Source organism: Balaenoptera musculus, chromosome 11, assembly GCF_009873245.2.
Source record: "Balaenoptera musculus isolate JJ_BM4_2016_0621 chromosome 11, mBalMus1.pri.v3, whole genome shotgun sequence".
Taxonomy (NCBI): Eukaryota; Metazoa; Chordata; class Mammalia; order Artiodactyla; family Balaenopteridae; genus Balaenoptera; species Balaenoptera musculus.
The window spans coordinates 2,314,167-2,329,884 of NC_045795.1; the positions used below are offsets into that span (position 1 = coordinate 2,314,167).

Below are 15,718 nucleotides of genomic sequence, written 5' to 3' on the forward strand. Positions count from 1 at the left end.
CGGTAGTCAATGTTAACACCTAGAATCCATTTGTTTTTGCTTTCTACCCATTTTCTCCACAAATGGTTCCACGGGACACACTTTGAAACCTGTGCCCTGACTTGAGAGAGAGGGAGACAGAAGCTTAGAGATAAAGCAGTTTGCTGCAGGCACACGGTCGGTCCACCATGGAGCTCACACTACACCTGGATCTCCTGATCTCCACATCTCTCTCCTTCCCCTTTTAGTGTGTGAGCAGCTTGTTTCAAACGAAGCCCTCACGTACCACTAGAATCCCAGTCTGGGAAACACCCAGTCCTCAGGGATGGACACAGCGTTAATAACATTCTCCACTGCGGGGGGGAAAAGGCATCCAAATACTCTCATTTTAGAACGCCAGATATCTAAATATTTTCTATTTTTTCCGCTGATTTTGAGACAGGACTCTCTTCACCAAATTCGAAACACCCAAAGGAATATGCACTTGACGCCCACTCACACGAACCTCTGTCCCAACTTCCAGCAGAAGACTGGGCATCTGGGCCTCAGTGATGCCACCAGCCGCGTACCCTTCCTCTGCCCTCGTATTTCCACCTTTGACGTGCAGGTGACACAACATATCCTCACATGCCCTAGAGACACACAGACATTTGCACTTTCTTCAGAGAAAAGTCTCCATATAAATCCAAGTTGCGGCTAGTACGTGAGAAGGGGGAGAGAGGTTTCATCATTTTTATTTGCAGAACTGCCACTACTCCGAGAAACACCGTCCTCGGCGGCGCTTCCTGGTTCCCTGGTTCCTGGATGACTCGGCCCTCCAGTCTCAGACCAGCCACAGGGCCCCAAGCTGTGCCACCTCAACCCCTCGGGAGGATGGGACCAACCCGCCGGAACCCCCGCCCTACGGCAGCATCCCGAGAGCGCTGGGGTTCCTGGGAGGTGTGACGGGGAAGGCAGGCGAGGGGACCAAGGCCTCGTTACCTTTCTCTTATACATCTGCTCCCTCCCTCGTCACAGTCTGCCTGTGGGTTAGTAAAGTGTTTCCCGTGAAGAAAAAGACAGATGGGGAAACCTAAGTCCATTCTGATTTCCCAACCATGCCGTTTTGAACCTGGATCGAACCAAAACTCTTCTGAAGTTTAAAAATAAATGTTTGCCAAAGGCTCTGGGTAAACTCTGACTCACTTCCTTGGTGGACAGAGCCCTGTAGGTAGAGCTGGTCCCACCAGAACGGGACGCTGGCTCCCAGGGTGGCGGCAGGGAAGACCCAGGCATCCGAAGACAGGGCAGGTGGGGGAAGAAAGAGGCAACCGATGACGATGGCCAGGCACACGGTCACGAGAGACTGTCCCTTCACCCCAACGCAGTGCCAGTATTAGCTCCTCAGCCAGCTGGGGTCACTTACACTGAAACTGTCCCTTCACCCCAACGCAGTGCCAGTATTAGCTCCTCAGCCAGCTGGGGTCACTTACACTGAAACTGTCCCTTCACCCCAACGCAGTGCCAATATTAGCTCCTCAGCCAGCTGGGGTCACTTATACTGAAACTGTCCCTTCACCCCAACGCAGTGCCAATATTAGCTCATCAGCCAGCTGGGGTCACTTACACTGAAACTGTCCCTTCACCCCAACGCAGTGCCAATATTAGCTCCTCAGCCAGCTGGGGTCACTTCCACTGAAACTGTCCCTTCACCCCAATGCAGTGCCAATATTAGCTCATCAGCCAGCTGGGGTCACTTACACGGAAACTGTCCCTTCACCCCAACGCAGTGCCAATATTAGCTCCTCAGCCAGCTGGGGTCACTTACACGGAAACTGTCCCTTCACCCCAACGCAGTGCCAATATTAGCTCATCAGCCAGCTGGGGTCACTTACACGGAAACTGTCCCTTCACCCCAACGCAGTGCCAATATTAGCTCCTCAGCCAGCTGGGGTCACTTACACTGAAACTGTCCCTTCACCCCAACGCAGTGCCAATATTAGCTCCTCAGCCAGCTGGGGTCACTTACACTGAAACTGTCCCTTCACCCAAACGCACTGCAAATATTAGCTCATCAGCCAGCTGGGGTCACTTATACTGAAACTGTCCCTTCACCCCAACGCAGTGCCAATATTAGCTCCTCAGCCAGCTGGGGTCACTTACACGGAAACTGTCCCTTCACCCCAACGCAGTGCCAATATTAGCTCATCAGCCAGCTGGGGTCACTTACACGGAAACTGTCCCTTCACCCCAACGCAGTGCCAATATTAGCTCATCAGCCAGCTGGGGTCACTTACACTGAAACTGTCCCTTCACCCCAACGCAGTGCCAATATTAGCTCCTCAGCCAGCTGGGGTCACTTACACTGAAACTGTCCCTTCACCCCAACGCAGTGCCAATATTAGCTCATCAGCCAGCTGGGGTCACTTACACGGAAACTGTCCCTTCACCCCAACGCAGTGCCAATATTAGCTCCTCAGCCAGCTGGGGTCACTTACACTGAAACTGTCCCTTCACCCAAACGCACTGCAAATATTAGCTCCTCAGCCAGCTGGGGTCACTTACACTGAAACTGTCCCTTCACCCAAACGCACTGCAAATATTAGCTCCTCAGCCAGCTGGGGTCACTTATACTGATACTGTTCCTTCACCCCAACGCAGTGCCAATATTAGCTCATCAGCCAGCTGGGGTCACTTATACTGAAACTGTCCCTTCACCCCAACGCAGTGCCAATATTAGCTCATCAGCCAGGTGGGGTCACTTATACTGAAACTGTCCCTTCACCCCAACGCAGTGCCAATATTAGCTCCTCAGCCAGCTGGGGTCACTTACACGGAAACTGTCCCTTCACCCCAACGCAGTGCCAATATTAGCTCCTCAGCCAGCTGGGGTCACTTCCACTGAAACTGTCCCTTCACCCCAACGCAGTGCCAATATTAGCTCCTCAGCCAGCTGGGGTCACTTACACTGAAACTGTCCCTTCACCCCAACGCAGTGCCAATATTAGCTCCTCAGCCAGCTGGGGTCACTTACACTGAAACTGTCCCTTCACCCCAACGCAGTGCCAATATTAGCTCCTCAGCCAGCTGGGGTCACTTCCACGGAAACTGTCCCTTCACCCCAACGCAGTGCCAATATTAGCTCCTCAGCCAGCTGGGGTCACTTATACTGATACTGTTCCTTCACCCCAACGCAGTGCCAATATTAGCTCATCAGCCAGCTGGGGTCACTTATACTGAAACTGTCCCTTCACCCCAACGCAGTGCCAATATTAGCTCCTCAGCCAGCTGGGGTCACTTACACTGAAACTGTCCCTTCACCCCAACGCAGTGCCAATATTAGCTCCTCAGCCAGCTGGGGTCACTTACACGGAAACTGTCCCTTCACCCCAACGCAGTGCCAATATTAGCTCCTCAGCCAGCTGGGGTCACTTATACTGAAACTGTCCCTTCACCCCAACGCAGTGCCAATATTAGCTCATCAGCCAGCTGGGGTCACTTATACTGAAACTGTCCCTTCACCCCAACGCAGTGCCAATATTAGCTCCTCAGCCAGCTGGGGTCACTTATACTGAAACTGTCCCTTCACCCCAACGCAGTGCCAATATTAGCTCCTCAGCCAGCTGGGGTCACCTATACTTGACCACACAGCTCAGTGACTCACTCCCTGGTGCCACGGTTCATTGGACTGTCTTCTTTACGTACAGCACAGCTCTGATGCTCAGAAACCCTGTCGACTGAGATACGTCCCAAGGAATATTAGTTCAGAAGAACATCAAATTATAGGAACACAGGCAATCGCGAGGAAGAAAGTCACGCAGCACGATGGAAATTACGCAGCCTGAGTTTAGATCCATCATCTATCTCACGAGCTAGTGAGAACAGAACATCACCCCACCCAGAGCAAACTCAAGGTTGTCAGAGATTATTTACCAGTTAAGACTTGGCTCCTCATTTTGCAAAGTAATCAGTAACTTAGTCACCTGTGAAATTTCTGGTCACTCCTTGATTATGTGTAAAATTCGTCCAATTATGTATGCTGTCTGGGTTTGAGGAGGGTTATTATAATGAGAAAATGAAGCTTTTAATTTTTCAAGGAAATTGTTCAAACAAAACAAAACAATTGTTTTGTTTTTTGGCCTAACTGTTGTTAGGCCAAAAAACAAAAACAAAAAAGTAATGTTCATTCACCCACCGTCAGTAAGGCATGGTCTCTGCTGGCAAAAAGCAGGGCTCATTACTTGCGCTCAGGGTCGGGGGAGGTTGCTAAAAGTGGGGCGGGGAAGACAGAGATCAAACGAGGAGAGAAACTCAAAAGAGTATGCTAAAATCATTCCTCTCCCCCAGGACTTTTTACATCTGATATCAAGTCAACTCAAAAAGCTATAACCTCTCGGGGCTTCTTTTAAACAAGGACACATCTTTACAAAAGCTGCATCACCGTGTCTGTGAGGTTACGAATCCTTGTTGGAAAAAGAATTCACACCACAACAAATCACACCTGCCCGTGTTGAAAAGAGTCTATTTCTTTAGTCTCTGACAAGACTTTATTTTTCATAAACGAATAAGGAAATGTGATGCTCGCTTCTTTTCTTTGTCTGTGGTTCCCTGCTGCTGGCCCAGCTAAGTCAAGACTTTCTACCTTTTTTTTTTTTTTTCGGGTCCAGAGCTAAAGGGCTACAATGAAGCCACCAGGGTGGCCCAAGTGTGTTTAATTATTTCAGTGTCTCGTGGGGCCTCAGAGGCGGCAGGAAGCTCGGCTGTAGCTGCCACTAACCATTCAGCATGGCTCGCTGTCTCTGGCTCCTGCCAACATGCTTACAGGTACAGACTCCTGGGAAGACGCCAACCGTCTCTAGTTTATGTCCTAATTACACAACCACATCTCCTTTTGGTGAGCCGAAGGAAACTAAAGTTTCAAGGAGAGAGTCTTTAACTGGAATGTACCTTAGACAAATTCCAAAACAGGAAAAACCTTAAGCAGCCTTGCACGTAAAAGCACAAAACCTTCACATGTCAGTATCATGTCTCAAACTGAAGAGTCCACCTTCATGGCAAGCTCCGCAAGAAACGAAGTCGGCAAAAATCATGACTCTCCCTTCTTACAATGCCAAGAACCTGCAAGGCTGAAAAAAGAACGATATCCAGGTCTCTTCTGAGAAAATTCAGACCTTTCCAGCAGATGCATTAAGTAAGCTAAAAACCTGCCAGTTGAAGGGGGAGAAAATGTCAGGACCGTAAAAAATGTATCTTCCAAATAATCAACCTCCCCAACGTAAAAACTTTTCTTTAGAGTCAAGAAATACTTCGACCCTGTGACCAGGGTTATGAAGAATTTCCTTTAAGCAAAACAAATTCCCAAGCACTCACTAAGCATATATACTAGTGTATAACATGTTAGCAAGCACACTAATCAGGAAATTCAGAGTCACCTGCCCTACGGACTGAGAGCTGGTCTCTTAAATTCTCGTCACCAGCCTGTCTTCTCCCAAGATTGCCAGAGCCAGAGGGGCTACCCCAGCCCAGCACGCAGCACACCCACCCCAATGCTGTCTGCCCGTTACAACTCTATTTCCTTTTATGAGTCTCCTTTCCCAAACTTAGCTTTCCTGATTTACGCTGTTTAAATATTATCTCAATGAACTCCAAGTAATCATTTATATCGTTTTGCTTTATTTTAATTTTGCTATATCAGATATCGTATTAACTCGGACAACGGGCCACTGGTGGATATTTGGAAATTTTCATTGCAATGGTATCTGTCATGACGTTTGACTCATAATCCCAATCTAAGAAAACATAACTATTTATTTATGCCTTGCTTCATTTCCAAGAAAACTTAAGACTGTGTGCAGAAATCCATATAATAAAATAATACTTAAATTATGGAGATAGGAAAATGGGACAAAGGAGAAATGAAAACAGAAAATTTCAAATAAAACTAGGAGAGGGGCCAGCATTTAAAGCTCAGCTTGTCAAGCCCACACACATGCTAGATCAGATTCTAAGCTTTCCAAGCTTCCCAGCGTCAGTGGAAAGAGAGAGAATCACTTATCAGGGGCTAAAATATGACGGCCCACTGGTCAAATCTGGCTACCATCTGCCTCTAAACAAAGTCCTACTGGAACACGGCCACATCTAATCATTTACATATTATTTATGGCTGCTTTCAGGATACGACGGCAGATCTGAGTAGCTGCAACAGAATAAAATATTTACTACCTGTCCCTTTACAGAAAAAAGTTTGCAGATGCCTGGGTTACATGATCTGTGCCGGTAAGATAACAGCAAAGCCGTCTCCCGGGATAAGCACGCTCTTCGTATGGTTCTGAAGTATGTCAGAGAACGTTCTACTATAAAGAGCTCACTGTGTAAACTCATGAAAAAAACAGCCTTAGCTTCATTTTTCACAGTACATACAGCAACAGATTTCACAGGGACGATGGCGGTTCTACGTGAGGCTGAAATGATGCCGTTTGGGGGAAATTCTCTCCAGGTCTGGCTGAGTTCAGGGGAGTCTGCAGAGATGCCCACGGCCGGCCACCCCCTGCCCTCCTTCCTTATCACAGGCCGGCAGGGCTAACAGGTCAGGCTCCTCTCCCGCTGGGCCCCAAGGGTCCCCCCAGGTCCTCTGAGGTCTCTGCCAGCAGTTGGCATGCAAGATAAAACCGATATGTCAGCTTTGCTTTAAGGCTCTTTTCCGTGAACATTCTCTCCACGGAATGTGGTTAAGTACCGGGGTGGTGAGATGGAGGTTACTTCTCTGCTAAGTGTCTGAAACGCGGCTGTTCCATTCTGCCAGCGTGCAGAACCGTCCCTGGGAACAGCGTCCTCGAGGAAGCAAAGGACGGATGTCCTCCTGGGGGAACCGGAGCCCCGCGGGGATGGCGACCTGGAGAGCAGACGCCCACGCGCCTCAACCAACATGCGGCCAGATGGCCTGAGAGCAGGGCCCAGACCCTCCTCCAGAACGAGCGCGAGAGCCGCTGCTCTGCACAGACGGACGGGTGGGCAGGGATGGAGAACGGCCCAGGCACCTTGAGTGGAAGCGCTCAGGCCCACCCCGCCCATGATGTCTGTTCAAAGAAACACACCCTCCGAACAGACATCACCTCGACCCACTGCCCTGGAACACGTACGTTCCTTAAGAACCCCCAAGAGCAAGGGTTCCAAAATAAATGCAAATAACCTGGAAACGGTGATTTCTAAGAAACCACAATTCAATTCAGTGTCAGAAGAAGATAACAGAACTGTCAACAGTGACTTTAGGAGAACACGTCTGTAGCCCTTTTATTCTCTGTGGTTATAAAGCTACGTTATAATCGACTATACTTCTGTTCTCTACAGTAAGGGAACAAAATCCAGGCTATCTAAAAGTGTTATTTAAAGGGATCATAGACTAAACTAAGAGAGCCATACTTTAAGATAATCAGAGCTATCCTTATTAACCCCACTGGAAACTGCTACTTAGTCTATCCTGCCTATGTTGTCAAAGAGAAAGAAAAAGAAAACACGTCATAAATCATCTTACATTAGTCCTAACAGTTCTTTCCACACTGTGATTAAAAGGTATAAAACTAGAAAATAAGTAAACGCCTAAAACCTTCCTTCTTCTTGTGGGCTTGTGGCCCTGTGCTAGGAACCACCAACTACAAAGAAGTGAGACAACCATCCTTGACAGGAGAGTTAAAAGGGCCACAAACACGATGGAAATTTTCTTCACCCTAAAGAGACTGGCGTTTGCTCTCCCAGCACCAGTGTTTAGGGTTCAGGTCCAGACCACTTAAGCCACATGTGGAGGTGGGAAGCCTGGACCTGGCGCAGTCTTAAAGAAGAAAAGACAAGAAACACTCTTGAGGAGTCCATCAGAACACTGAGCCCAGACCAAACTGGAGCAGGCACTTGGTATGCTCTTCTGGAACCAAGCGCAGGGATGCCCGGATACGTCCAGGTTTGGCAGTGCACGGAACGTGAGCACAGAACATCCCGGGGGAAAGCAGAAGCCCGTCCACGCCCACTGTGGGCCGACCCCCACTTCTCCGGGCCACGATGCAGCCCCCCACGTCCTCCGACGGGCCCTGAGCCTGAGCTGGAGCTCGGGCTGAAGGGAGGGTTAGAGACGCAACGTGGGAACAAGTGTTTTCACAGCAGATGAGGCCTGTGGTCCGCACCTCCAGAAGCTGCTGCCTCCACAGCCCGCCCCCCCGCCTCCCCGCATCGCAGCACACAGCGGCCACACGTCCCCTCATTTCTTCAAGACCCGCCGTGAAGGCTCCTACTTACGTAGCGCGTACAGGGTGAGAATCACTCCAGCCAGGCAGAATCCTTCAAAGAACCTGAGTGTGCTGAACATGGTCACGTTCACAGACAGCGCCACGGTCAGTCCAAAGACGAGGATGAAGATGACGGAGAAGAGCAGCACGGGCCGCCGGCCGAACCTGCACGCGGACAGGGACACGGTTAGCCGTCACCGCCGGGTGGGGCCGCGGGGCGGACCACCACGGCATCCCTGGGACCGCCGGCTCTCGCTGGGTGCTGGATGAGCACCGCACCGAGTCTGTATCCCTCCTGGACCCACCCGGGGAGGCCCAGGGGTAGAAGGTCCCCGGGGGATATGCACGCACCCGCTCGACTTGTCGATTAGGGAACACAGGTCAAGAGTACCGCACAACAACAGACGAGAGACGGGAACCACGTCCTGTTGTCGCGTCTGTTCCCAAGTACATGGGAGATAATTCAACACAATCAGTAATACCTTCCCCAAACACCAACCTTGACACGCCCAACATTCAAAGTCTTGAGAAGCTGCTGAGCTTTGGAACTGGCTCCACGGTCAACACAGACCCCGGGCAAGCGGCTTCAAGCCGTTTCTCTGGGCTGTTAACTAGCCTGGCCCGACCTTACCCGTGGCCTGGTGGAGCCAAGGGCCAAGCCGGCTGCCGACTGGTTTCAACTATATGATGAGAAGAAAATTTAAGGGATCACAGGCTAAACTAAGGTAGCCTGACCTGTACACAAGGGGTGTGGACCCGAAAGTGAAGCCCCCAGGGGCCCATCCTCTGCATCTCGGGAAAGGGCAGCGCGCAGCCTGGGCTGGTGGGCCGCAGCGCCAGCCGGTGAGAGCTCGGTGACCACTAGGGGCGATGTGCTTCTAGGCGTGGCCCGGGGGGGAGCGGGGAGCGGTGGCCCATCGGGATGGGGAGGCCCTTGTTCTCCATCCCTCCCAAGCTAACCTGCCACGTGTCCCAAATAAAGCAGAACCCTCCACCACACAGATGAATGTGACACAGCCGGAGTGAACTGGAAGGAAAGCTCACAGAGCAACTGGACCCCATTTGCCAAGGGAACAAAGTCCACGCCTGGTACCCCAAACACCTAGACTTAGGACAAGGCACCTACCTAAGAGCAAAATGCCCAGAAAGGGCAAATGGAGAGAAATGGAGAGTAGATTCGTGGTTGTCTAGGGCTGGGGTGAGAATGGCGGTGACGACAAATGGGCAGGAGATGGAAATGTTGTAGACTCAGCATGTGGTGTGACTGCATAACCCTGTAAATATACTAAAACTCACTGAATTGGGGACTTAAAATGGGGGAGCTTTATGGTATGTAAATTATCTCTCAATAAAGCTGCTTTTGAAAAAAGCAATACTCGGCAGTGCACGGCCTTGCCCTGTGCAGGAGATGGATGTAATTTCTAGAAACTCTGGGGGCGGGAACTACAGGACACAATTTCATTCAGAATCCCTTAGGCTTCTGGGCATCCGCATCAGTCACTTTGGTTTAGAGAAAGGGGGCCAAGGCTGCCAGCTCAACGCAACGTAAGTCAACCTTCTTATCGAGATTTAGCCATTACCTCCCTTGACTTGTGCTGGGGTCACTAAGCCCTTATCAGCAAAGACTCTATAGGTAGTTTGGTCCAAACCCAACCCGTTTACAGAAATAAATTTAAGCATGGCTTAGTTGGGTCTCCTGAAATGAAGGAAAACAAAGTCTAACTTACCCGTTCTTGTTTACCTCGACTTCCCTTCTCTGTAACATGGGGCTAACCGTCCTGCATCACAGTGTGTTGGGATCACTAACAGGGATGACAGACAGGGCACCAAGCAGCTCGTGGGTCCCCTTCCCGCGTCCTGCGTCCCTGTCGCCCACCAGACATGGTCTGCCCTGTCCTGACACTTTAGGAAAGATCCTGGATTTTTTTTTTTAACTTGTAGAAATGATTCTAAATCTTTCCCTCCCAAATGGTTGCTAAAATCATTAAGCGAATTAATTAGGATTAGGAACTGTGGGACAAACATGGTCCTCAGAGCCAGAGCCCCCGGCCCTGAATCCAGGCTCCCTGAGGAAGGATGGAATCTTGAGGAAGACCAGGCTCCGTCAAACGAGCCTTGTGCTTTCTTTAGGAAGGGCTGTCGGGTACAGACACGTGCAAGTGATTTAGAAAGCACTGGAGTTCAAGTGCGCACCGGCTGCCCCAGAGCTGGGGCCCTCCCCCACCAGATGACCGGTAAAATCGCACCCCCAAATCTGTGATGCAGAGCCTTTGCAGTCAGGATCTGTGATGCGCAGAATACTGGCCTCGGAGGTGCCCCGGTCCTAATCCTCAGACCCTGTGACTGTGTCACCTCTCATGGCAAAAGGGGCTGCACAGACGTGACGAAGGTGAAGGGCCTGAGGTGAGGTGACTGTCCAGGTGGGTCTAATCTAAGGACCCGGAGAGCCTGTCCTGGCTGCAGGGAACCAGAGAGATGACCTTGTGAAAAGGACCTGACCAGCCACCTCGGGCTCGGAAACTAGAAGTGGGCCGGGAGCCAAGGACCGCGAGAAGGTGGAGAAAGCAAGGAAGTGAGTTCTCTCCTCGCACCCCCAGAGGGCTACTGCAGCCCTGCGGGCACCCTGAGTTCAGCCTGGCGCGAACTACAGGACCGTAAGTTAGCTCAGCCAGGCCACCAAGTGCCTGGTAACTGTGACAGCAGCCCCAGAGAAATACGACGGCGTCTCAACAGGACACAGGTGTCCCGCTCCAACGGAGGACTCCGAGGAGATTTTAATGGAGGGATTATTCACAAAAGGGTGGGCAAGCTGGGAGAGAAAGCTGGGGCTCCTGACAGCAGGGAGTGGGGGGAAGGACAGTCCCGAGCTCAGAGACGGGGTGCAGGGGCCCCTGACTGATGGTAACTCTACAGAGACCAAGCAGGGGAGGGAAATGCCGCCCCTCGCTGTCCCCTCCCTCAGATCTCCAGCCGGTGCTCCCCCCCACCCTCCGCCACCCCCGCCCTCCGCCCCGCTGGCCAGGCTCAGCCGGGAGCCACAGGGCAAGAAGGCCTGCGGTGCAGCCCATAAAGGCAGCCTCCCGGGACCGGCTGGACGAGAAATGCAGGATGTCCAGCAAAAGACCCAGTAAGGAGCGGGGACGAGGTCATCGGGCGAGAGCCGCTGACCCTGACCGGGCCGGTCCCCCTCTTCCATCTAAAGTATCGCGTGACGTGACAGTACATACTGTCCAGTCCCAGATAGAACGTGTGCGGAAAACAGTCACTTTATAAAGTTTTCTTAGATGCTGACTGCGGTCTTAGCTTAACCCACGACTTGATCAACTTCCCTACACGGCCGTGAAACGGTGCCAAGGGCTGTGAAATCTGGACTTCCCTCTACATGTGTTTATCTCCTTTGAAGCAAGGCTCTAGCAGGGAGTAAAATGCCAAAAATAAATCAGGCAAGGGTGGAAAACACCAAACTTTCAAACTGGAACTGAGGCCCACTCAACATGTGCAGAAAGCCCCAGCACAAGCTGCCTGCCCTGACTCCCCGGTGCCCCTGGGCCACCCACCGCGACCTTGGTGAAGCGGCCACGGCATCAGACCCTGGCTGCTCGCCAAGGAAGACCCCAAACTCTCCTGTCTTCTTTCCCCAGGCCTGGCGTGCGGTCAGGGAGGCCAAACGGCATGGATGGGCAAGAAGTAAGAAACCACAAAACCACGTCTAAACAATTTAAACCATCACAGATCTGTTGGTCGAAGTCCGTATTTACTTCCCCTATTAAATCTCTCAGGAATCAGGACACTAAAACCTCCGTCAAGTCCGTGTTTTTAGAAAGAAGTGACATGGTTATATTACTATAGCTTTCCCCACCTATTTCAATGCAGGTTTCTAGGAAACAAAAGTCCTTGTGGTTAAAACACTGGGATTAGAGTATCTTTTAGGTCAGTATAGCTCACTCTGAAGACCTTTAAGCTCAAGTATTTGGTTTAAAAAAAAACAAACCCCAAACCCTCGCCCTTTCCCCGCCTCCACCCCCCAAGAAAAGCCACCACCAAACCCCATGCGAGGGCGGGCTGTGGGTTTCCGGAGATCACTGACAGCGTCTCTGTTACCATCTCCAGGGAGTATGTCCTTAAGAAGCACTTCCAAACGATGATTAAGCAAATTCTGAACACTCAGGAAATCACACTTCATGTTAATGCAAGGAACTCCCAAATAGGCGCTAGCTTTGGGGAAGAAAGTTCTAGAACCTGAAAGGGGCCTCCCTGGGCTCCCCCGCCGCTCTGTCCCCGCAGGTGCTCTCTGGAGCACCAGCCAGCTGTCTACACCCGTGGAGCCAGGCTCTGGGGCCACCACCAGCTTAGTCTCAAATCCTGGCTCTCCGACCTAAAAGCCGAGTGAACCTGGGGATTTTACTTAAACGTCCGTGCTTCCGTTTCTCCACCGTGAGACAGGGGTAATAACAGTACCTTCCTAACGGGGTGCTGTGAGGATGGGATGTCCTAATCCACGGAGACACTCAGCACAGTGCCCGGCAACGGCAGGCAGTCAGTAAGTGAGGGGTGCTACCACTGTCGCTGTTATTATTACCATGACTACCCCCCATCGCCCTCCGACCAACCTGTCACTTCACCCTGAACCACACACCTGGCCCCTGACCCACCCAAGTAAAGCGTATTCATTCTCGCCTCTGGTCACCGCCCCCCTGCCTGCACCGCCCAGCCATTACCCACATGCTGCCCACTTTTCAAGGTCCAGCTCCCTGTGGACCCGCACAGGCATCTGCTGGGCAAGCCGACTACAAGGACTGCCCCTCTCTAAGATCTGTGCGGCATTCAGGGCGCTCACGGGCACAGCCCCACCGTCCAGTTCTCAGGGGTGAAGAGAGTCCGGCGTGTCCTCTCCCCATCTTTTGACGCCTCTTGTATACCCACCCGCTCAGGGCCCAGCCCATAAAGCCTCGAAGCCACGTCCCCAGGCTCTTCCTAACCGCACTCTGACGGTCAGGAGGAGATGGGCTTGCAGGCTGCGAGCTGGTTTTGCTAGATTCTAGCAGCCGGGGAATTGCAATGAATTTAAATTCTCACTTCAGAAGGGTCTGCTCTGTGCACCGGCCAATTCGTTTCATTCTGAATTCTGCAGGTGGCAGCTAAAGGCTTCTGCTGTGGCACCAGCACCAGGGCAGAGGAGAGCCTCGGTCACGGTGAGCTCACACCGACCGTGCCCCGTGAGGCAGCAGAGGCTCGCTGCGGCTCCCGGGTTTGTGCGGCGGGCGTGTGGGTACTTACCAGTCAGCAATGCATCCAGTTATCAGGTAGCCAAAGATTAATCCAACCAGTAAGGAGAACTTAGCGACATGGACCTTCCAGGCATTATCACACACAAGATCCCACTAGAGAGGGGCAAATAGAAAACAGATCAGAGAGAAACACACACAGAGGCCACTTGTCAATCATAAGGGCAACACATAACTGCGCTCAGGGTCATGATACCCTTTACAGGCTGTGTCACACATACCCCTAAGAGTCTCTTCAATGTTTTTGAAAATCCAACAATGAGAAATATAATCTGCCCACAGAAGGCGGTGTAATGTTTTAGCCCGGGACAGAGGATAAAAGTCTGCAGGGTCTCACACCCCCCATGACATCTGCGGATGAGTCTTTCCTCCATCCTGCCACCACAGGCCGGGCATCCCCCACCACTGGCACAGCTGTCACGCGGCCCTGCAGGTGGAAAGCCCCTGCCAGCTTTTTGCACGGGGTATCACAGTAACACGAGGAAATTAAAAGCAACCTCTGTGTTTCCATCCCAAAAAACTCCCCAAACTTTATAAGTCGTCTTAAAATAAGAGGGTTAGCAGTAAATACTGAAATATCAACTTTAACTAAGCATTCTTACTTTTTTTCCTCATCAATGTCCCTTGTGTTTTCCCACATTACATCCTAAAGCTACCTGCTCCACTTGGAGAGAAAGCCAATCAATCGGTGAATACAACATTTAGACTATTTTTACAATTAAGCTTTATTATTTAGAAAAATAAATAAAAATAACCCTCCAATTTTTCCTTCCTCCTTTTGCAGAAGTGAGAGAGAAATGCACGTCTGTTCCCTCGAAGTGACGTGTGTCCAAGTGGAGCACACGTGAAGACACGGCCCTCAATCCGCAAGCAACTGACGTCTGGGCCCGAGGGGCAAACAAATGGGGTCTCGGCTTCCACGGGCTTTGGGACAAGCCGAGCTTCTGCACCAGCCACTGCGGATGGAGGGGCCGGCCTGGACAGAGCAGGAAGGCAGCTGCCCGCCACGTCATTCCCTGGACTCCCTGGGACACATCCAGGGCCAGCACTGCTGGCTGCACGTAACCTCATCAACAATTCAGATACAGGAGTTCTTTACAGGGGTGACACCCCCCTATGTCTGCCCAGGGACCGGCGGCACCAGCATCACCTGGGAAGGCGTCAGAAATGCACATTCTCGGGCCCATGGCAGACCCCGAACGGGAAGTTCTGGAGGAAGCACAGCAAGCGGTTTAACAAGCTGTCCAGGTGACAACACCGCCGCCCTGGCCTGCCATTTCTCTGCTATTTTGAATACAGTGAATGAGCTTCCCAGGCCTGGGCCAAGGCTCAAACCGTCAACCCCCAAGAGCAGGGTGAGGCCAAAGGCCGCATGAAACATGCACAGCAGGGCTGGTCAGTGCTTTGTGCGGCAAGTGCCGGCTCAGAAACTAGAGTGTGAGCTAAGGGGCCTTTTGGAGGCCAGCCTGGAAAACCAGCACTCACGGAAGTACCAGTGTGTGCATATTCTGTCTCCCCAGCCTGGTTTGTACATTCTGAGGCTGTTCCTGAATTGTTTTCTCTCCACTCTGCCTAGCACAGGACTCTGCCCACAAAGTAATTGATTCCAAGGCTAAGAGCTACACCTACCAGCCTATCTGGCTCCCCCGGGCGAGGAGGTGCTTTACAACACCTATAATCGTTACAATCCCAATCACATCACACCTTCCTGCACCTCAGCCTGGCACGTTCCCGGCAGGAGAAGGACACGCCCGGTCCCAGGTTGCTGCCAGGGGGAGGGGGAAGGGAGAGGGGAGGAAGGGGGACCAGCGGCTGGCTCTGTGGCCCAAGAATCAGTCACTCCTGTCTCCACCCAGACTTCTCACTGATGAGCTTATTTGAGGTTGGTTAAGTGAGGCCAAGGAGCACATTCTGCTTATGTGAGATGGCCAGGAGACAGAAGAGATTTTCATAAAAGCATCTGGCGGGGAGTGGGTTGCCCACACTGCTGTGAGTTCAGGCCCCTGAACGATAACTCGCCCTGGTCTTGGGCAGCCATGACCCAATTCAGCTGCTACCTAGTCAGATGTTCAGGGCAACCTCTATCAATTAACAAGGCGGGAGTGGAAAACTGAAACGGCTGAAGGAGACAGAACCGCTCCCACGGCCAGGAGGGAAAGGCAGCCTGGTGAGCAGTGCCTGCTGGCCCCGCGGTCCCCAGCC

General features: G+C 51.7%; 1 protein-coding gene across 7 annotated transcripts in view; it reads right to left on the minus strand.

The window, feature by feature from the left end:
* The window catches only part of SLC22A23 (solute carrier family 22 member 23), a 153,245-nt gene that overhangs the window by 104,605 nt on the left and 32,922 nt on the right, over nt 1–15,718 (minus strand). For 4 of the 7 annotated variants that reach the window (XR_005022001.1, XM_036870637.1, XM_036870635.1 and 1 more), the window contains exons 2-3: nt 13,509–13,612; nt 8,242–8,396 (exon numbers count right to left, since the gene is read on the minus strand). The exons of 1 other annotated variant lie outside the window; for it this stretch is intronic. Coding sequence is in view for 5 of the 6 variants with exons in the window: in XM_036870637.1 (XP_036726532.1) it covers nt 8,242–8,396; nt 13,509–13,612 (259 nt within the window). In the remaining variant the exon portion in view is untranslated. The remainder of the gene's footprint in view (nt 1–8,241; nt 8,397–13,508; nt 13,613–15,718) is intronic. 2 more of the 7 variants (XM_036870636.1, XM_036870639.1) reach the window with 1 other exon arrangement.